This window comes from Strongylocentrotus purpuratus, unplaced genomic scaffold, assembly GCF_000002235.5.
Source record: "Strongylocentrotus purpuratus isolate Spur 01 unplaced genomic scaffold, Spur_5.0 spur5_scaffold_5, whole genome shotgun sequence".
In the NCBI taxonomy this organism is placed as follows: domain Eukaryota; kingdom Metazoa; phylum Echinodermata; class Echinoidea; order Camarodonta; family Strongylocentrotidae; genus Strongylocentrotus; species Strongylocentrotus purpuratus.
Window position 1 is genome coordinate 30,374,946 of NW_022145611.1, and position 23,172 is coordinate 30,398,117.

Genomic DNA, 23,172 nt, shown 5'->3' on the forward strand with positions numbered 1-23,172 from the left:
TGAGAAATTAGTTTTCTTTTGAAATAGATCAACTTTAGAACAGAAGATAATGAAGCTGTAACACAATATAACGTAGAAATTCATGCCTGGGCAATATGAAAATATTTCACCTTCTATTTTCAACAGATACTTATGTGAACGCACCAATGAATGGTGTTTATTCTATAAAACATCAATTGTTGCGACAATGAGAAAAGAACAATAAAATGAGAGATTAAATAGTTTATTTTTTAATATACCAAACCTATTCAGTTTCAAAGTGGTCTTACTACACATATAAAGTTAATGTGGTATCACTATTTGATAGTAAACATGCTTTTAACCAATACAGTAAGACTGGAATCTTATGTCTCTAGATAAGGTTATTTGTAGTTGTCCCTCTAGGCCCTAATGTAGTCAATGCTAGTTGGTACCTGGTATTCTTTGTAATGTACTGTATGCTTATAATGGATGCCTGAAGCCAGGATATGAATCTTCGATGCAAAGGAATAGATTTCTTTTAAATATTTAATTGTGCTACATAAGAAGGAATATTATTATGATTATCATATTGCAACATCAAATCCTTTCAAAACCCATAGCATTACAAAGAGCTTGGAGCCCTTGCCTATCCCTGCACTATTCTTGAAAACTTTGGTGATTTGCAGTTAGTACTGAAAACATATAGAGCAAAAAAAGAGCAAAGTTGTCTTCAAATATTTTGTTAAAACAATAAGTTAAATATGATCTGCATGTTCTAGAACTGTTTGGATTTAATGATGGCAGTGTAAGAAGGTGGTGACTAATAATGCCAGTTGACTAATTAAAATCACTTTCTACAGGCATACGGAAAGAACACCACTGGAATACTCGGGGATGCACACTAGTGAATAATCTAACAAGTCTCAAATACAACAGCCCTATAAAACTCTACCATATTATTCATGCTTGGAGATGGGTGCGTTGGAAGCAGAGGAAATAGTCCTCGTGCAAGCGAGTTTGACTGATAACCAATGTTATAGCAATTATTTCCAATATTTCTTCCTATTATTTCTTTTTATTCCCAGAATTTCAATTCATTCGTACAAAACTTTTATTTATCTATCAGAGGATCTTCTCCCTCAAAAGTGACCATTTGTGATATCTTTATATTAAATAGATTAGATACATTAGATATACATACATGTACCTTCTTTCTCAGTCATGTACATTCTTTATCAGTCACGACACAGCTGGTTACTGTTGAAAAGGTTTACACTTCTATAAAGCGTATGTCATATTACATAAAGCAAAACAGCTGGCAATGTATTTTTCTCCATAGCATCTATATATAAGACTGGCTGGGTGAACACAAGGCTTGTATCAAGGCAATGAATAAGCAATGAGCAATTATGAAGTAACTTGTCCTGTTATCAAATACGGCTGCTGTCAGCACCTAAATAAGATAAAACCAAACAGAAAATACTTACATGGTTGAATATATAATATAAAATTACAATTAGCTCTAAAATATTACATTAAAACAAATCTGTTCTTAATAAGGACTATAATTGCTGCTAATGTACTATCAACCTAACAGCATTGAAACAAAGTATAGAAATGATGAATACTTCATTTGTTCATCCCCCTTTAAAAGTGCAGATATTTCAGGGTGCATTTCAGGACCTATCCATCCTACATAGCCTCCCCCTCCCCCCCCCCCCAACAAAAAATAAAAAATAAAATAAAATAAGATAAATAATAATAATAACATAAAAAAATACAGAACACCACTTTGTCTACAGCGGATAATTGTTGAGGGATAGTTGTCAAGTACTTGCAGATTCCTACAAGGGAGGGTGAACTCCACAGGGTAGTTGTATGGTAAATACTGATTCTACATGGATGACAGTCAAGTGAAATACAAGACTAGGAGATAAATGTCCTGGATAAATCAGGTAGCCTTCAGAAAAAAGTACATGTAGAACAGTCCATTTAAAAAGCCTAATCCTGCAACATTCATGTAATACATTACCTTTCTACAAACCATGAGCAGCAGCAAGCATATGATCTAAGTCCTTTTCTAAGACTGGTGAAGGTTCTGGGTCAACTGGACAAAACAATAATGAAGCAAAATTGTAATACCAGTATGATTTACAACCCAAAACTGAATCCAACTGAATACATGCATGCCAATAGGATGAAATCCAAGAAATAAACAGACAGCTTACACCAATTTTTTTTCTTTTCCATCGTATATGTGGAATTCAAATATCTTTCATACATATAGAGGATTTAGCATATTTGTAATAAACCTGCCCAATCACTGGCATGCTATTGGCTTAAAGAAAAGTACTTAAGAGTGGCACCTCATATTACTTCTTACAACTTTGTCTTAGAAGATTTAAACAATTAAAAAAGAGAATCATATTCTATCTCGTGCTTAAGAGCAATTTGGTATATATGATCTTGAAATTGCAAGTTTGCTTTTTAATAACAGCCTTCCAAGATTGCAAGTTTTGATACTAACCATTAAGCTTTTCAGCCTGAGCTGGTACAAATTGATTCTCAGTCATCCCAGCCATGAGACGATTCCCGATCTTTCCATCTATATTCAACGGTACTCCTCTCCCGAATGGTTCTGTGTCAGGACTAGGTACCTCTCCTACCTCTCCTGCTTCTCCAATCGCCCTCCCAACCACCGTCTTGATCCCTGGTGATTGTCCACCTTGTTCTTCATTGACATCCTGGATTACACTTGGAATGTCCAGGGGTTTGAAGCTTGTTGGTGACGTCGGAGACTCCACGTCGATGCTGTCGCTGTGAAGAAGTTTAGATTCATCCTTGGGGATTTCGATTTTTGTAATGCTTGCGCGGTGAGAGCCATGATGACCTAGGAACGGTATGGCTGATGTGGACTGGGCGTTGTTGAATAGGTCCTGTCCTTCAGATGCTGTTTGGTGTTGACTTGGCAGTACACTGGAAGCAGAGGCTGAAGATGATGCTGAAGATGATGATGATGATGATGGTGGTACTTCTTGAGTTGGTATTGATTCTCCTCCTGAATAAGTTTGAACTGGTATTGCTGATATTTGCTCTTCCTCTCCCCCATTTTGTTCTATACCACTCACATTGTCTCCTCCTTCTTGTGGTTTTCCGTCTTTACTGGCATTCTGGGGCTTTTGTCCACTTTTAGGTCTGCTTCCTAAGACCACGAGTGCCTCCTGAGCACTCTCAATGCCCATCAAAGGGTCCCTAGTGTCCCTCACCGCTTCCTTCCCGCTCACTTCATTCAATGTGGGATCCGACTGCCCTTCTGATGCATGATCATTTTCATTGTCTGTCTTTTCTGATTGTGCCGTTTGATTTGCATAAGCATTCTTCGCCCGTTCCTCCTCTTCTTTTTGTCGTTGTTCGAGGATTTTTCGATTCCGTGAAAGGTGGCTGCACATTTCAGAGAGTAAAGACTGTTGGAGTTCCTCATAGCCTTTGAGCTGCAATGAAAACAAAATGAAATTTAATACAAACTGCTGAAGATCCATGAGAAACATTATTGACAGACTTGTATGGTTGCAAGTATGAAATAAGAATCACTCCTGGGTAGGTATACATGTAGATACAAAATGTAAATCTTATTCCTACTAAATGTGGAATATGACACAAGGTACCAGGGGGTACCATATAATTAAGTGTTAAACAACTATTTTAGATCACATTAATCATGCCAAATTATGTGTAGTTTATGTAACATGTTAAATAGTACTACTAACATGCACACATAACAGCATAAATCTGAAGAAAATTAGCATGCCATTATACATTGGTTTGAGCTGTTTAAAAAGGCATAATAAATATACAAATTATTATATCCTTTTAGCACGACCCATATATACGTTTATGAAACTCCAGCCAGAATGAAACAAGAAAAGACAGGGGAAACTCACTGATTCTTTCTTGACATCTTTATCCAGGTCTAGTCTGAGAAGGATAGTGTTGACGTTTAACGAGAGTGATAGCGCCATCATGCCTCCAGTCCGTATATCATTCTCTCGTAGATCTAGTCTCATCAGATAACAGTTATCTGCTAGGTATTCAGCCAGGGCTACCGCACCTGTGAGAGGAATAAATCAACCAACCATCATTTACAGCTGTTCATTAAAGGTGAGATTGCTCATAATATAATGCATAAATCACCACCTTTGCAACAGAATGAGGAAGATTTTATATGACAGGAAAAGCTGGCATAGTAATGCTAAGAGAGGTAGATTGTAGGGCAATGTTATGTACACATACTCACGGGAATTATGTAGGTGATATATACAATAAATACCAAAACAAATGTACAATGTTAACACATGAAGAAATTAAAAATGTATATTGAAATAATTGCAATCTGTAGAGATAGGGCTGCATCTGGTTATCACATTCACAAGAGCCTGAAAGTTGTTCTGGGGGATGAACAAATATTTAAAGACTGTTTTATAATGGACCGCACAATAATATGAGCCTATAAAACATCATCAAACTGTATCTAATTCCAATTTTTGAGGGGGAACTTAAGCAGTCGGCTTCTACGACAGGATACTTTTATTTATTTCTGATATTTATACAGGGTAGCACATATCACCAATTTGGTGGTCTTCCATGAGGCCCTGTTTGGTAAGAATAAAACAAGTAACAGCATCAAAAACAAAATAGATAAATACACAAGCATATGCATTAGTATCCGCATGAAATAACTGAGAATCATCCTTGATCATTTACCAGAAATAGGTACAAGACTTTGATCATTACCAGTACACATTTGCGACAATAAAACTTGTGTGCCCTCATAGAATGTTTACCTTCATCTGATATCTTGCATGCATAAAGCCCAAGCCTCATCAGGGCTTTGTTCTTCATTAGACCATCCTTCAAGAAGTGGATTCCATCAGTTCCAAGGTTGTTCTGACCCAGATTCAGGGTTTCTAGATTGGTAGACTTTATCTGTTATGGAGAAAAGATGAAATTCACAGTAAATGTACATGTGCTCCAACATCTGCTCTGAAAACTTAATCATAATACTCTCATCCAATGTAGTTCTTTATTGTATTCATAATTGAATGCTCTTTCAATGGCATGTCAACGTACATGTATTACATTCATGAAATTTATGCCTTGTTTAATGAATGGCTTTTCCTAACAGGACTTTACAATCATACTCTAAGCAATTGCGTCACATACAAGCAGCAGCAACATCCATTATGCAAGAGAGTGTAGTGAAAAGCCTTTTGATGAAAATATGCATAGACTGGTTTGTATCCATGGAAACAAAACAATCAATATTTAATCATCACAATTTAATCAATTTTTTTCATCATGGTTGGCTACATTGTTGATCCTGCCTTCCTCTAATATTATACTCTTTCTTAATAATGCATTTCTTTTCTTTAATAATAATGTATTATTCTGTATATATTATTATCAAACCTCCCGGTTACAAGACCACTGCTCTACCACTGAGTCATCGTGCCTCCCTGAAATGAAATATTCACATCATACTTGAATGTGGTTTGAACAAGGGTATTCTTACCAGTGCTTTACCGAGGTGAGCTACACCATTATGAGTGATGTGGTTATTCCAGAGTACAAGAGTTGAGAGACCTCCCTTAGACTGGGCTGATAGACCATTGCTGATGTGAGAGAGACCTGCATCCTGTGTGATTAGAATATGGGAAAACAAATTATTCCTCTCAGTAATCTGATTGAAGAAAAGAAGGATTTATACTTTGTTGGAAGTCTAACAGTTGATACACATCTGTAATAATATCTCTATTGATCTGATTAGTCAGCTTTATGAGCCATCAAAATGCTAATCATGAGAGCTATGTTCTGATATCATTGACATATATAAAGACATGGAATGATTAAACAGAATGGAACAAGTTTCTATTCACATGATATGATTACAATGTTACGTGAAAAGTTGCATATGTGAGTAAAGCCATACAAAAGAAACCACAATAAGCAGTCTATTACTACACTAGTGAAAGTGAAAGTGATACAGGATACTATTTCACAGAAATGCAGCCAGCTTTTCAAGTTTTCAATCATGATTCATGACACAATGGAATATGTCAAAGAGAGAGAGAGAGAGAGAGAGAGGGGGGAGGGGGAGGGGGAGGAGGGGGAGATAAAGAGAGAGACACAGACAGATAGACAGACATAGAAAGATATAGAGAAAGAGAGACAGAGACGGACAGACAGAGACAGAAACGGACAGACAGAGACAGAGACGGACAGACAGACAGAGAGGGAGATAGAGACAGACAGAAAAAGAAAAGAGAAAGGGGGGGGGGGGGTAAGAAATTTTGAATACGGATTCACAACCCTCACCTGTATATTATTATTTCTAAGGTCCAAGAGTTTAAGACCAGAGTTGTGTCGTAACATTCCACCAATGTGGATTGCATCAGAGGGCATCAAACGATTGTCTGCCAGGAAAATCTCCCTCAAAGTTGAGTTTGTACGAAGAGCTGACACTGTTTACAAAAAGAATAAAAACAAACAAGTGGTTAATTTTAACCTGTTGAGAAAATGACATATCACTGAAGGTATTTATTGGAATATCTCATCAAGGGCTATCAAGGAAAGCCTTTTGATAACATCATGACCATTAAACTATTTTCAAGTCACAAGTATCTGCAAGTAAAATCAATGACTCTAAAGTCTTCAATCAACGTGTGAGTGTTAATAAAAAAGGATGCAAAAAAAGTTTGTGAATAAACGATATTTTGCAAGACGCTGAAACTGAATATAAACATACTACAACACTTCGACTCTTACATAGATGAATAAAAACATATCAGGGACTTTTTTAATGTGAAATAAGTGAAGATGTTTACTGAGTAGAAAGTGTGGTCTCCCAGAAAGGTTACAGGCTTCTAGGTGCAGTGCTGTGATAGAAGAATCTACTCGCATAGCCCTCGACATGGCTGGCATACTGTGCTCTGTCCAACAGGTGTTTCTTGCATCAAAAGTGTGCAGGCAGGGTGTCTAGATGGAAACAAGAAAATGATAAGGACAATCAACAGGAAAGAACATGCAGGGGTGAGGTATGAGGGTGTCAACTTTCTCATCTTAATTCTTGAAATGGTGTAGAGTGATGAAAACAGTACATATGCAATGTACACATTCACAATTTGATAACAAATTGTGGCTGGCAGGTTAACTTAAGCTAATACTCAAATATACATGTAAATATTTGATTTGTTTGTTGATGTTTATACTTTGACCTTGCACTATAATCACTGAATGCGGTCTACGGTATTAACCAGAGCATATGGTACATGTACAGGAAATATCATTGTGTGACACTACCCTACATAATAAGTGAGGGTAAAGGGCTTAATAATAAATTTGTGTTACGTCTCCATAGCATTTCCTATGGTTACGTTTAGTCTCAAGTTTTTTTTTCCAGGTATACATGTACAGTAGCTCTAAGCAGCCACTGGATAGATTGAAAGAAAGCTACTGCAATTTCATTCACATCACATAAACAAAAAGATGAGGATGCTGCACTAAGTGCACCTCTGAGACATTCATCATTCCAAATGAAAAACAAAAAATAATCCATGTCTTTCCTCAAGTGAAGGTGGAATTGAAAATTTAGGCTTGATTACAGGTAAGAGCTAGAAGTAGGTCCCCCCCCCCCCCTAATACTCAACTACATGTATAAGACGCACTCTTAGAGGCATCAAATTGATCACATCATCAAAAAGTGCAGAGAATTTATTATTATGCGCTATATAAAAATTACTTTATTATTATTATTATATCATAATATCATATTTGTTAATGTCATCTTTTCATACATATGTACCTCTACCAATAGCCTATGATAAAATCATGCTTTTTAGTGTTCAATTGAGTATTGACGTTTGTAGCCTTCTGGCATCTCATTCCAATTGTATACACTTTCATCCTCCTTTCCCCTAACCTCGATATCATTAAAGGTAGAATTGTCATTTTCGAAGGGACAATTCAAAGTTAGATATTAACATGGATCTTCTTTTATCATAGAGACTTTATGAAGAGAAATTCAGTATTTGAGATAATTCTAACAAATTTATGCTCTTAATGAACTTTGCAAATCCATGTCAAATCTTAAACAGGCTTGTCAATAAAAAAAATCTGCCATTTCTATGTTCCCTAATCGATTTGAAAATGTAAAAGTTCCAGTTTTAGATTCATTATTTAAATATATAAAGACAGGTTGGAAACAGGAGCAAAATTCATCATGGTACATGGACTGAGGGGGAATACTGTACTATCATTTAGGATGAAACATATCATTAATTATTCTCAGAACTCTCTCATATCATTTCAATTACAACTAGAAATGTCATATGATTGTTGAGATATTTATACTGCAGCCCAAATATTTGATTCATAATGAAAAAGAACATGAATAAGATTATTTTCCTTAAAACTGTCAAAGAACAGCAAACTTTTTCTTACATCTAAAGCAAAATTGACGAACCATTCTACTACTTCCACAACCACATGAAAACATGAAATAATAACAATATCACCTTTAAATAATATTGAATATCGTAATGGACTGACTTACCCGTCTGAGAAGCCTTGAGGCTGCCTGCCACCCTCTGAACCCGATGGATCTGTTGCTTGCGTAGATGAGCTTACAGGTAGACTGATAAAACTCGACCATTTCACACATTGCCATGGTAGCCTTTATGGTATTGAATAAGGGAGAGATGATGTGGGAACAAGTTAAAGATAGGTAGGAAGTCAAAGGGATATCTAATGATACTTGTCTGTATACCAAACCTTTCTCTTTAATTATATATTTTTTATTATTAAAGTAGAAAAACATCCCTTTCTCATAAGCAATTGCAACAAGTGCAAAATAAAAGTACTTTATAATCTTACACCTTTCATTTATATAGAAATGTGTCAAAAACAAAACTGCTGGAAATATCAAACAAATGTGATCAAAAGAAATGTAAAATAGTTCTTTTTAAACTTCTAATTCAATTCTAAAACAGATTATGGAATTCCATTCATTTCAAAACATGAAAATGATAAATTAGAATTGCACAGCCTGGAATTTGGATGCATAATCTATGACTGTTATCTTTGATAAAATTTACTTACATGTATACAATATCAAAATCTACAATAAAATAAACACTATAATGTGCATACCATATCTTTATCAAAGTCCAAATGACTCATTGAAACAATACCTTTAAAGCCATTTCATACCTACAGTACATGTAGATGTTTGCAAGATAAGACAAAACAAAAGTGAAAATGACCAAATATTAACCACTAAACATAATTATAAAAAAGGGGGAAAAAGGTAGTTCCTTTAGGCATAGACCGATGAACATGATTTGCCGCTGTAAACGAATATATAAAATCAAATTCAATTAAAAACCGTGTTAGTTTCTCATTTGGAAAGGATAACAGGCTCCCTACAGGGATGACATCCAAGCTCATATCCTGAAGGGCTGGGAAAGGGAAAACCCCGTTTCAATCCCCAGGTACAGCGGCTACGGCCAATGATTATCAGTTTCTTCCTCAGCTCATACCCTGGAGAACTCATCACCATACTCACCATTCCATAAGATCTTTAGATAAGTTTAATAAGTAATTTGTCACATCAAAATGTGTGTTTTTAACATCATATGAGATACATCGGATATCAATAATATAATTGTACCTCATCGTCCATTGATGTGCCTTCGACATCTATTGTGTTGAACTGAACCCTCTTGAATACCTCCTCTAAAGTCTCAACTACTTTCAGTTCCAGTTTCTCACCTGGGAAATCAATCACAAATTGTACAATTAAGGGTTGGATATCATCATTTTGTTATGAATTAAATGAATATCATAGCTGAAAGCACGTGTAATATAAGAACATTAATGAAAATTAGTCCAGTATTTAAGATAGAGATGGAGATATCTGACTGCACTGTGTCAGGTATATTAGTTTAGTTATGAATTTAATGGATATCATAGCTGAAATGGCATGTAACATAAGAACATTAATGAAATCTAGTTCAGTATTAAATAAAAACAAGAAAGAGATGGATATATCAGGCTGCACTGTGTCAGGTATATTAGTTTAGTTATGAATTTAATGGATAGCTGAAATGGCATGTAATATAAGAACATTAATGAAAATTAGTCCAGTATTAAATCAAAACAAGATAGAGATGGAGATATCAGGCTGCACTGTCAGGTATATTAGTTTAGTTATGAATTTAATGGATAGCTGAAATGGCATGTAATATAAGAACATTAATGAAAATTAGTCCAGTATTAAATCAAAACAAGATAGAGATGGAGATATCAGGCTGCACTGTCAGGTATACTAGTGAACTAAACAAGTCAAAAATTGAAAAGATAGTTAAAATCAAGTAGTGTCAAAAGTATGAATCAAATGTACAATACAATGTATTTTGACTTTGCTTTTACCAGCATTAAGCAGAGGTGGGGGGGGGGGGGGGGGGGTTGTATTAAACATTGTAGCCGTGCATATACACCAAATGGCCCGAAAAGAAGAGTAGTATTTCTGACAGAACCCAGATCGAGTTTAGGGGTCTGTTCTAGATAGAAATCACTGAAATTCAAGAAGGGCATTCATCATGATAAGATTTATTAGTGCTCACTTTACATGATTGGCTTATCAAAACATGAACTCGAGCCCCTGATTAATTTGAGAGAACCTGTTCTTTCAATGATAAATTCCGACATCTTCAACCATCTTGCCCTTTCGATGAGACTTTGCCCCACTCCTAAATGGGTGCATTTTAAGCCCATTCCTGAAAAGACTTGAGACGGGTTACTGTATATACATAGAGCTCTCTAGACAAATCAGTAACAAGTATTGGCAAGCATACATGTATATGCACAAACAGAAAATACCCTGGTAAAGGGTATATACTGACAGACAAAATCCAAGTTAAAGGAAGCTATTTTCAGCACTTGAGTCATATTCAAGCAGAAGAGTACTTTTTGATAGGGCTAGTACAAATACAAATATGATTACCTGGTACAATGTTGCACAATAAATGGTCTACTAGGGTGATGATTCATGCACTGCACACCTACATTTAGGTGACTTCAGATCTATAAAAATATCCAATACCTCTATCAAATTTGAAAACTCTCTCTCTTGAATTGTCTGAATGCATAATGTGGAAAATAACTACTGTAGAATACATTCAAGAAGGATAAGGATGTTTGCATGAAGGAGCAATGCTATTAAAGATCGAAAGCTTTTTATAAAACTGCATCCAAAATGCATAAGATAAGACATAAATGTTTAACTACTTCACTCTTTTTTAACATTGTAACTGCAGTTCCCATTCATCACTCATGTAGTAGGCCTAAACATGTATGACCAGGCTTCCTTTTTGAATTTTATTTTTTGAATTTTTTAAAAATATACTAAAATGTTATTTAAAGCAATTTCATTGCATGAATTGATTAAACCAGCTTCTTTACAAAAAACATTCATGATTAAAATGTTTAAATCACCATTCATATTGTACTTTTTGCAAACATTGTAACCCTGTATAAAAACCTATGTAATTTAATGTAAACAAGCTACATCCTAAATTACTTCTACCAATAAACATAGAATGGATTTTTAATGTTGGTTCTGGAGCTGTGTAATCTAATCATAAAATTGGATTCATGCAGGTGTATACAATTTGTGTCTGAGTGCTGAACTATTGATTGAAGAAAAGGAAGGCCAAAAATCTACTTGGTGAGCTTTAAAATCTCATACACGCGATCTTCACTGGCAAACTACAAAAGCATAGATTAATTGGGCCTGTGTCAGTCACATGTCATACAAGTAAATGGTACTTCAGCTCTTCTGATAGATGAATAAAATCTAATAGAAACATACATGCAATTATTTTTAAAATGTTTTCTTTTCCATTCCAGAAGATTAGTTTTTTCATCATGATTTTCGAATTTCTTGATGCTAAAAATATTATGATGAATTTAATTAACCTAATGATTAAAAAAAATTCAGGCATTTTCTCTTTAAATGCAATTTTACAGTGAGCAACAATAATACTTAAGGTACTGAAAATTATCATTCCGCTATTCAAGCAAATGTGGCCAAGAGAAAAATTACAGTTGGCTTGAAATGCTTGCCTGAAATATTGCCCTAAGGTAGCGAGCGAGTATTAATGCACCATCATGCATGCCCCTAACCTAGTGTCTGATCCCAACAGCATGGCATCATATGAGCAATCAATATTATATATATATATTGAATGGAAGAAAATTACCTTGAAGATTGAGACTCTCTGCTCGGACTGTGAAATCCTTCACCATCTTCAAGAAGAGAAGAGAAGAGAAGAGAATAGCATATGATTAAAGATCGTATCATACCAATTGATGTGTATTGGGTTAGTGTATCATGTAGCATTCCCAGATCACTGTTGTGCACTCTGATACATGTATGTACATGTTCGTTTACAAAAACAATCTAACTTCATGTATAAATTCTGTACATGAAGCTCTATCTTCGATGCTGCTAAAATACATATATATATGCAGATGTGCCAGTATACCTTTTCAATGTTTAAACAAAATCTTAAACAGGTGTAATATGGTTTTTATAATTACTCAGCTACAACAATCTACCTATCAGAAATTGAATTAGAATAAAGCTACATGTACATGTATCTTATACCTTATGAAAACATGACTAAAAGGGCATATTTTTCTCTCCAGCCAATGTTTTCAATGCAAAACCTGGTGTGCCTATTATTGAATCAATTTAATACCAACGGCACCACAGCTGCTTTAATCCTACATTCCTACATAATGCATGGTAAATATTGGCAGAATATTATTAATAAAGACCTGCCGAGCCATGGGATGACAGACTGTATCGTAAGGCAATAATGAAGGGCAGATCAGAATGTAGCATACAGTATGTGCCTCATTGGAATGTACTTTGTGATGTATAATACAACAGACAATGGATCTACTTTTCATGTAAAGCAAATAATTTGCATTTATGATACTTGAACATTAATAACCCTTCAAGCTTAGAGCCATTTTGCACTCTGAATATTTCCTGTTCATATAAAGGTATGTAGTGGTAAATATCTATCACTCTCAACAACTTCCCTTTTACACAAGTAGATGTTTGGGTCCATGAAAAATTTGACAATGCCTGTGCAACAACAAAAAGCCTGTACGTGCATGCACCTGGCAATAGGTGGTTCCCTATGGATAATCCCCATTACGTGACTATGACAAAACAAGGGGAAGTATTGAAGCAGCATGATTTACCTGGAGTTGACGAATGATACTTGGACTTGGTTTGACTTTCATCTGAGCACACCCAGCTTGATATGCAGCACAAAGCTCATCAGTGCAGGTTTCCTTTGCTATATATGGAGTTGTTAAAGAATATGATAGAAAGAGAGGGAAATTGAGGATTAGGGGCCGTAGGGGGAGGGAGAAAAGTGAAAAGAAGGGAGAAAAAGAGTGACAGAATAGCAAAATTAATAACAAAAGAGAATATTAAAAACAAGAGGTAAAATTTTGATAAATCATATCTAGGCTGAGGAAAGATGGTATCAAAAAAAAGTATACATATACAGAATATTCTGCATTATAAAAAGGCTGTGTGCAGATCCTAATCAAGACATTTGCTAATAGGTACTCATGTGTTATGACCTATAATGTATAAGAGCAATATCAAGTGTAATCATAATAATACTATTACTGGCATAGACTGTGGTTCCCATAAGTTAATTTGACAGTGAGCTACATATACATGTAGCACAAAACATGCAATCAGGCAATGGTACTACTAGTATCCCATTAAATTTTACCAGATGCAGAGACCAACAATGCTGGATATATAATGTACAGTACACATTCACGGTGTACAATGTGCATGAAATTTTTGCTTTTGCAGCATACATGTACAGGTGTACATGTCATCTGTTAGGAGCCAAAAGGGCTTAGTTTAAGTCATATACTTTAACACAAAGCTAACGCCTCTTTGGCTTCAAACAGAAGGATGTACATCTACTTGTACATGTATAGTACATTGTACATGTTCATCCAAGGGTGAAGACAGATATGTTTGCCTTTAGATGTATGAGCAGAATTTTAAAAAAGAACATAGGGTTATGGCCGGCAGGCAGAAAAGTACCCATAGAATTCCATCACATATCATGTACAAAATGTTTATCTACTACCCCTACATCATGTAGGCTACAAACATGTAGGTAGAGTGTACGGTACAGAATTATAATTATCTTTCTTCAATTACATTCATCTCATTAATAAGTCCTGCTTTATCATGAATTTAATTCAACTTATGAACAACATTTCAATAGCAATGAAACACCAGCTGTTTTTAATTATGATAAACAAAGCCAAGAATTGACATACATGTATCCTTGAATTTGGGGCTATAAATTGTACATTGTACTAATCATACTCAATTATTATGAAGGCCAAGTTTACCCCATAGTTAATTATATGCTCACTAAAAATGATACTTGAGGGAACAAGTCATCATTATATTTAATATTTAACTTATTTATGCACAACTACATGTATATCCCATGGCATCGATAAGCACAGATCTTGATAAAAAATTAATATCCACAAATAATGTCAAGTGGAAAGGCTAGAGTCAAACTAGATAGACCATAGCTTCACAGATGATAGGTTTCATGACAAGAGAGTTCCATCATTCCTCAATTACAGGTGAAGCTATATAGCTTTACCAGGCAAGGCACCGAGGTACATGTATGCACAAGACCCACAGTATGTCAAACCATTAATTCTCTCAGGAGTCACGGATGCAGAGAGCAGCTGACTCGGCTCACTGGCTGGCTGGCTGGCTGGCTGGCTATATGTTTATTACACAGCCTGTATGTGATCAGGTGATTGCCTGTATGTATCTGGGCAAGGGATGGTTTTTAGCCTTCATGTGATAAAGAGTAGCTTGATTGGAGTACATCTTTATTGACCTGCAGCCACATTCTACCTGGGGAAATCTTCTACATCAACATACAATACACCAAATCACAGCTCTCGATCTCTAGCCCAGGTCAATGAGGGGAAAAAGGCAGCTTGGGGCAGGATTATATGTGCAGTTTAACCTCTGCAAGACTCATCTACCATGTAGATACATGACGTGGTGAACAACCTAGAAAAATACAGTGGCAGAATAAGATGATAGCTAGTGCACCTCACATTTCTGCATCTTTCAATGCCACATACATTACATGCATCACAGTTTTATTTTGCCATGGAATTTTCTAAGATGGTTTACTGCATGAGGGAATGACGAATGAGGCTTCAGAAGCCCTTGTATTTTTAAAATTTAACAGATTAGTAAGAACCCCCCCCCCCCCCAAAAAAAAAAAAAATGTTATAAATGGTTGCTCCAAACAGTATACTGGTAAAATTTAACAGATTAGTAAGAACCCCCCCCCCCCCCCCAAAAAAAAAAAAAAAAAAAAATTATTAATGGTTGCTCCAAACAGTATACTGGTGTATCGCTTAGTATCAGTAATCCCAAATAACTCTTACACATTTATAAGAAGTAAAAAGTAGATAAATCTTAGTAGCTGGCATTATCGTAAACTTCCTACAACTACAAGACTTTAGTGCTCGCGACAGATGATCTCTGAAATTAGACGTTAACAGTAGGGGCACCGCCTGAGAGCGGCATGAGGGGCGTCACAACGCCAATTCAACATTTTTTTTGTCAGGCAAGTTTTTCATTTTTTATAGGTAATCACAAAGACAGCAAATCTTAAAAACTGATGAGTTTTAGTAGAAGAAAAAAAAGAAGAAAAAGTGGACAATTAACCCTGTAAACGATCATCGGATCGGACGCCGATACCGATCCGATCAGGGGTGATCGGATAATAATTTCCGATCGCCGATCAATTAAAATGATCGGAAAAAAAATCAATAGATTTTTTTTTTCTGATCCGATACCGATCAAAGGTGCGAGGGTGTCGCTCCGATCTTCCGATCCGATCAGAGCCCCAACTTACAGGGTTATGGACAATTCAACAATTTGTGGACCTTTTTTTCTTTTTAATTGTTTGAAATTTAGTTAGCTAGATGTACTTTGTCTGCAAAAGTGCAAATTGGGTCTGATTAAGTCAAAATGGTCTAGCAACGCCCCTGATTAAGAGAAACTGTATGTACTGAAGACAGTGCGGCTTATTCAAAGGTACCGGTACGTATCTCTATGGGCTAATCAGGCATCTTGAATACCTAATCAGAACATGGTCACTGACATGAGATTTCCCTACACTCACACACAAAAAAAAGAAAAAAAGAAGAGAGGAAATAGAGAATACATTCCAGCTCTGGGATGATCACTCCTGATGATGATTCCTACATCACAATACCCAAGGGAAATATGTGTCTGTATCTAAATCTTTTCGAAATTAGTTCTTCGGAATATATATGGCTCCTCCGTAAAATGTGTAATACAAGTTATATTTTGCTCCAACATACATACTGTACAGACCTCTCCCTAAAATTTGTCTAGATTCAGTAGGTGGTGAGTCATGGTGTTAAGCAAGATATAACTAATGGTACAATCGCTTTCTCAGATATTCAGACTACATGTATATTGTACCTGCTGCCTTCCATGTACATTTTATGCAAAGCCATTTACCTGGTAGTCATAGACTGTGTTGTTGTTTCAAGGATTTTAATTTTGTCTAAAATTTTCAGGGTGAGACGAATCAGACAATATTTTATTATTTTACCATTTCTAGTCCCATACATGCAAATTCGTGCTGGTTTTGACTTTCGTTTTTTTTAGTTTTTTTTTTACTCTTTCGTCGTAAAGGCCGCACCCCGACTTTTTGATATTTTCTCTTAAAAAAATACTGCGGCCTTTACGCCGGCAAATACGGTATACTGTATGCACATCAATGTACAACATGTACATGTACACATACATGTATATCTACATTGTAGCAAGAAATTCAAACATGTAGGCCTTCAATGTATATTGTACATGTAGCCCTGTACATAAAGATGCATGTCCAGTATATGAGCACATACAATACCGGTATATATTATATATGTAGCAAAATTGCATGAACTGCAATGTTTTCATTAGTTTTCACAGCTGAAATCTTGTTTGCATCCGAAATACTAAACTGTGTACTTTAGACTGACCAACTGAAGTTATGAAGTATTTCCCACCAATTTTATATATTTTGGACGGATTGCACTCTTTTTGTGATCCCATGTGGTTTCCTTACAGTATGCGCCCGTGAGGATTCTTTGGGTGATGTACATGCATACGTATAAGCATATTGCTGTTACAGACTTACAGTGTTAAAACTATAAGGCCTAGCCTTCACAAATTGGTATTGCAAAAGGTGAAAGCTTCAGTTTCGGATTCACATGTATATTGTAATCTGACTTCTGGTAATTGAAATATCCAAAATGCAAATTGACGAATTGAAATGCAAAAGGTGAAAGCTTCAGTTTCGGATTTACATATATTGTAATCTGACTTCTGGTAATTGAAATATCCAAGTTTACACAAATTGCTCCAGTCTACAGTAATATGTAAATGATCTGCCCAAAACCTGATTTTACAGAATATGAGATCAATAGAAGCAATTAGCAAAATGAAATCAGGGGTACTCTTTACCATCATTTAAGTGCCTTCTGTGCATAACGTAGGCATCATGTACTGTACATGCATATTGCCACTTGCATTTTCATATTTTATTGGTCCAAAAACAAATATTTATTTTGAATGTGCACTTACTACAAATGTACACGAGCTCAATTCCCTCTGTTTCCAGAACTCAAGTTTTGTTATTCTCATCTTTAAAAAATGGTGTGTATTACACTTTAAAAATAGAAAATTTCATTCTTAGATTAATATAATGAGACGACAAAGAAGATTTGAAAGGAGTTTACGATGAGGTATACAAATGATGACATTACTCGGTTTACTGACAGCTTAGTATACAGGGACTGATATATGATCCACTCAGTCAAACCCATTAGGTTAAGGTGGTTACATCACTTGATCTGTCACATCGTATCAGGTAACTGCTTGTGTATGTAAATTCAGTTACTTTAAACCATGTTTCTGGCTCTCTCTCTCTCGCTCACCATTTCCAGGCTGCAGCATTTTGAGGTCATCACAACGAATTCGGTATTGCATTAATAGTGTATGGCTAAAAAGTTGTGTCACATATTTTATCACAATACATCTTGCATTTTTTAGGATGTACACTGTAGGTGAATAAAGACCAAGAAAGACGCTCTCACTGCTCTTCATGGTTCCTTGGTCAGGAGTCCTAAGTTTCATGTTGTATTACATGTGTAAAAGATTTATCAGCAATACATGCAGATTTATCAAGCACCTACAGTGTACATGACATGTATTCCACCAATCAAACAGGCTCAACTAAAGAGTATGCCTACTTATTTTCATCATCATTGTACTTTTTTTTTAAATCCCATCTTCACCTCTGAAAAGTGAAATCCAATTTCACTTTTAAATACTCATTTTATCACTGAATTGACAATGTTGAATAATCAAATCTAAGGAGAGAAAATAATTTTAGCAATTAGTCATCTTATACCTTTTTTGTTTTATTTTCACTTTTTTCAATCATACATTCATCCAAATATAATCATTGCAAATATCTTACAACCCATGTACACTGTACATGTATTGAAACAAATCTATTCCATTATGAATTAAGAAAATGAGACTTTTAATGGAATTTTGTGTACAGAGCAAATTAGAGAGGAGTTCCTATATTTAATTGGATACCACTAATGGAAATAGGAACCCAAAATTACCTAGAGATGAGATTTTCTATGGAATCAAGTGGGAAAATATTGACAAAAGATCAGCAAATTTTGCATCCGTTCTGAAAAAATATGAACTTACCGGCAAGGGTCTGGAAATCTTTATTTTGAGAGCAGATGTAATCAAAATTTTAAGAAAAAGTAGTATCAACTGATTGTATATTTTGCAATTATCTAATATTCAATTGATCACGTTTTGTGATAAATAAGCTGTAAACTCCAGTGCGCAGATTAAGGTCTCATTGAGTTGCAGGGCATTTCGATCTGACATCGAATTTTGAGATCGCGATATCTCTCTAATTGTTTGACAATAAATTTTACAATTTGTAATTTTGTAGTCAAACTTCGCAGTACATTTGATTTGGTAATAATTGAACTAAATAAATTTGTGAAGAATATGAGAAATCATAGATTGAATATCACAATTCCATATACTTATGTTAAAGATGAAGTTGAGTTCTGGTCATGCGATTGCATTGTGAAAGAAATGGTGTGGAATCGACCAGAAAAGGTTGATCATCTAGCATACAAGAATTTGTGTGTATTGCAAACGTGAATGTATTCCTGTTGTATTCAAAGACATGTATCTGAATACAACCAACCACTTATTCTGTATGAAAATTAGTGGTTTGAATACACATGATTGTATTCAAACCACTTGTAATAGTATTCCTTTGTATTCCTATAAGCCGAAATATGTAAATGAGGAATACAAACAAGTATTCAAACCGCTAGTATGCAAATTAAAAGACGAATACTAGCTACAAATTAGTATTCGAACCACATATTTAGTATTCCTGTCGGCTCAAATTATTCGAACCACTTTGTTAGTATTCCTTTGTATTCCTATAGGCCGAAATATTTAAATGAGGAATACAAACAAGTATTCGTACTACTAGTATGCAAATTAGAAGATGAATACTAGCTACAAATTAGTATTCTGACCACTTGTCATCTGAAATATGCAATGCTGGAATTAGTATTCCGACCAACACCAAAATCCCACAATGCAGCAGAATTATACCCCAATAATAATCACCTCATACAACATACAAATTGCAGTGTAGACCCTACATAACATACCAAATAACAGTCATCAACTACAGTACGTGTATATTTCTGCTGTATTTTTAAATTGACATACAGGCCTACACTGTTTCACCCGAAGTACTAGGATGTTCATGCTAGATATTAACTCTTATTTCAGTGCGTGCTGTTTAGCAGTTTTAATAGTGCTTTCTGAAAACAAACTGGGGTCAAAATCTGCGATATTACTTGATATTAATTAGCCCATGTTCATACTACAAATGTATATTGTATCATGACTTATATAGCACACTTTATACAACTTCACAATGTAGGTACAAATGCATAAAAATACATCAAGTCTATAGACAATTATACCCCCTTGTGTAATATTGGTCCTATACATGTTGACAACTGGTCCTGGACCAGCTTTGAGGGAATAGACCTTCGATCCTGTACGTGACTCAACCAAAAGGAATGAAGTTACCACGGACCACTGTTTCAGTATTTGGTCTACCAGTATCATCATGCACATACTCAAAAGTTAGACATTTCTAGACTTAGATCCAGGGTCCACATGTAGAAATTGGACTTAGGCCTATAGATCTATTATCTAGATCTACTTAGGCTACTTGTATAATTATGTTAAACACATCCTAACTGAGTCCAATTCGAAACATTATAGGCTAGACTAGATCTATGTCTTAGGTAATTAACCTGTTAGGTCTAGAGTCTAGACCTAGTCCTTTTAGACTAGGACATAGAGTCTAATCTAGTTTTCACTCCACAATCAGATCAATCAAGTCCAGCAATTAGTCCTGGATCTACTTGCATGGTCCACTCATTTCTAATCACAACGTGACGCGCTCTGAGCGGCTCAGTTCCAAAACCAAAACCAAACTGCAGTGCTATACTGTTCTGGTCCTGGTCAAGCCTCTAGGCTCTCGTCCTGGTGATCTAGGCTCTGGTCATGGCGAGCCTCTAGGCTCTGCATGGTTCTGCCTCGATCTGCATCAGTTCTGGTCCTGAATGTAACTGTAGGGCTCGATCTGACAGTCAATACATTGTGTGCCCGTCGGTCATACTCCTAATGCCCCACATAATACAGTCCACAGGTGACACATGCAGATTTACTCAACTGGCTGTGATTGTCAGCAGTTCAAAAACGTTGCTTGAATCCAAGGTATGCAAGATTTTTGCTGGCTCAATGTAATTTGCAGTTTAATAGTAATAAATATGGCAATCCTTTTGACCGCTGCCACCATGTTAAATGATCAGATCTACAGATCAATAAGATCATTGCTGGAGACACTGTTCATGTATAAGTGGCCATCTTGGAAGTGCTTTATTCTGGTATTCCTCCGCCAATCACAGCCTCATTACGCACATCAATGAACTATTGGTGTTGTTAATATAGTACCACAACAAACATCAGATTTTTAGTATTCAAATTGGAGGAATACTAATAATCAAAGACTCAATTCTACTAGTATTCAAACCAACTGCAGGTTTTGAATATTAGTATTTTCATGGAAAATGTTTGTATATTCAGAATACTAATGATCGAAGACTAAAATTCCTTTGTATGGATTTTAGTATTCGAACCACAACAATTTGAATACTTAAATTGATTTTAGTGGTTGTGACAATCAGATTTTTAGTATTCAATTTGGAGGAATACTTATAATCAAAGACTCAATTCTACTAGTATTCAAACCAACCAGTTTTGAATACTAGTACATTCAGAATACTAATAATCGAAGACTAACATTCCTTATAATGGATTTTAGTATTCAAAGCACAACAATTGGAATACTTAAATTGATTTTAGTGGTTCTGACAATGAGATTTTTAGTATTCAAATTGGAGGAATACATGCAACCACTAAAATACCACTTATTTTGTATTCTGAATATTAAGCGAATATATTCAGAAGACTTATTTTGTATTCCTGTTTGGTAAGGGAGGTTCTGGAATCATCAAAATGATAAGAAATTTGGCCAAGTCTTGGTAAAGTTACAAAAACTGGACACAGAAAGATGTATATGGGACTACATGAACACGTGGCATAAAAATCCTACCCCCCCCCCCCCAAGTTTTACGATGTTACATGACATATTTAGAATATGAAGGCATTTGAAGGACCCTGCCTTTCAGGGAACATGTCTTATCTGATGTTCTTCCACACTTGCATAATAAGAATGATTATGCTCACAAATTATTTTTCACCTCTTCCCAGAACTCAACCTTCTCTTTAATCTCCGCGAACTTTGATCACCCCATCATACAAAAGATAGTCAGTAGTTTGATGATAACAAATTCCTACTTGAATATATATAAATAAACTGACAAAACTGTAGAAAATATAGATTTAAATAAGATGTAGACAAGCTCAATGATCAATCTATTAAATGTTCTGTCATAACAAAAATAAATTAAAGTTGTTTAGTTAGTAGAACATCATGCACTCTTGTGACATGACTAACATTTATACATGACTCATGAACCTATCTCATTCTCACCATTAATCCACGGATTGGGTGGCTCATACTCGCTCATAACGAGACTCCCTTCAGGAAATCGGACCCTCCTTCCTGAGCCTTTTTTCCCCGCCTTCGGACTCGCAGTCGTTCCATCTGGCTCCGTTCCTGAACCTTGTCTACTATCTGACTGACTTGCGTCTTCCCCGACAGTCTTCTCGCAGGAGCTGCTCCCAGCTAGATCCACCCTTGCCGGAGGCATTTCTGTTTCAGACTCTGATAAAGGGTGTTCACCAGTGTGTCTTGGCGAAACACTACTGCTCTCTTCTTGGATTACTTCGATGGGGAGTGGTACTGGTATCCCTGTCTGTGTGTCACAACCCCCTGCTAATTCCTCAGAAGACACAGTATTGTCCATTTTATAATAAGATTGAGTCTAATTTTACTGGGCAACTGGCCACTGTCCAGAGCAGACTCAATAGTTATTATTTTTCCTCCAGTCCAAACATCCAACCTTTATTTGGAATGTTGGCTATTGCTCTGCTCCGCAATTCTTTACCAGGCTTAGCTTGCCCGACTGAACAACCACGGCCACGAAAGACAAAGTCAATTCTCAACTCATACTCATACTCAGTCATCGATTAGAAACAGCTGTAGATCTAGTGTAGGCGACTAACGGCATAATTGCGATTATGCAATGTCCAATTTAGAACAAACTGTTAACAGTTAAGTTGATCGTAATCATCTACTCTTCTTCAGTTTACTTCTCCACCGTGAATCTTCGTCCCGCGATCTTCAGTCCGACGTGATCTTCCAAATC

At 35.7% G+C, this 23,172-nt stretch overlaps 1 protein-coding gene across 1 annotated transcript; it reads right to left on the reverse strand.

Annotated features, from left to right (window-relative positions):
- Positions 1–437: 437 nt before the first annotated feature.
- Positions 438–22,700, reverse strand: LOC574576 (protein phosphatase 1 regulatory subunit 37). The gene is made up of 13 exons (XM_774892.5): positions 22,395–22,700; positions 13,294–13,391; positions 12,279–12,324; positions 9,686–9,786; positions 8,570–8,689; positions 6,843–6,993; positions 6,334–6,479; positions 5,531–5,653; positions 4,803–4,944; positions 3,903–4,069; positions 2,489–3,452; positions 1,994–2,068; positions 438–1,414 (listed from the first exon to the last, which is right to left on the reverse strand). The coding sequence occupies exons 1-12, from the start codon at positions 22,612–22,614 to the stop codon at positions 1,998–2,000; spliced, it is 2,349 nt and encodes a 782-aa protein (XP_779985.5). The 5' UTR covers positions 22,615–22,700; the 3' UTR covers positions 438–1,414; positions 1,994–1,997.
- Between the last annotated feature and the right edge of the window lie 472 nt (positions 22,701–23,172).

Coding starts and splice junctions, on each gene's coding strand:
- LOC574576 (XM_774892.5), bottom strand. CDS start 22,614: ATGCCTCCGGCAAGGGTGGATCTAGCTGGGAGCAGCTCCTGCGAGAAG. Junction 12,325..13,293: donor GTATCATTCGTCAACTCCAG/GTAAATCATGCT, acceptor CTCTTCTTGAAG/ATGGTGAAGGATTTCACAGT. Junction 4,945..5,530: donor CTCACCTCGGTAAAGCACTG/GTAAGAATACCC, acceptor TCTCCATAACAG/ATAAAGTCTACCAATCTAGA.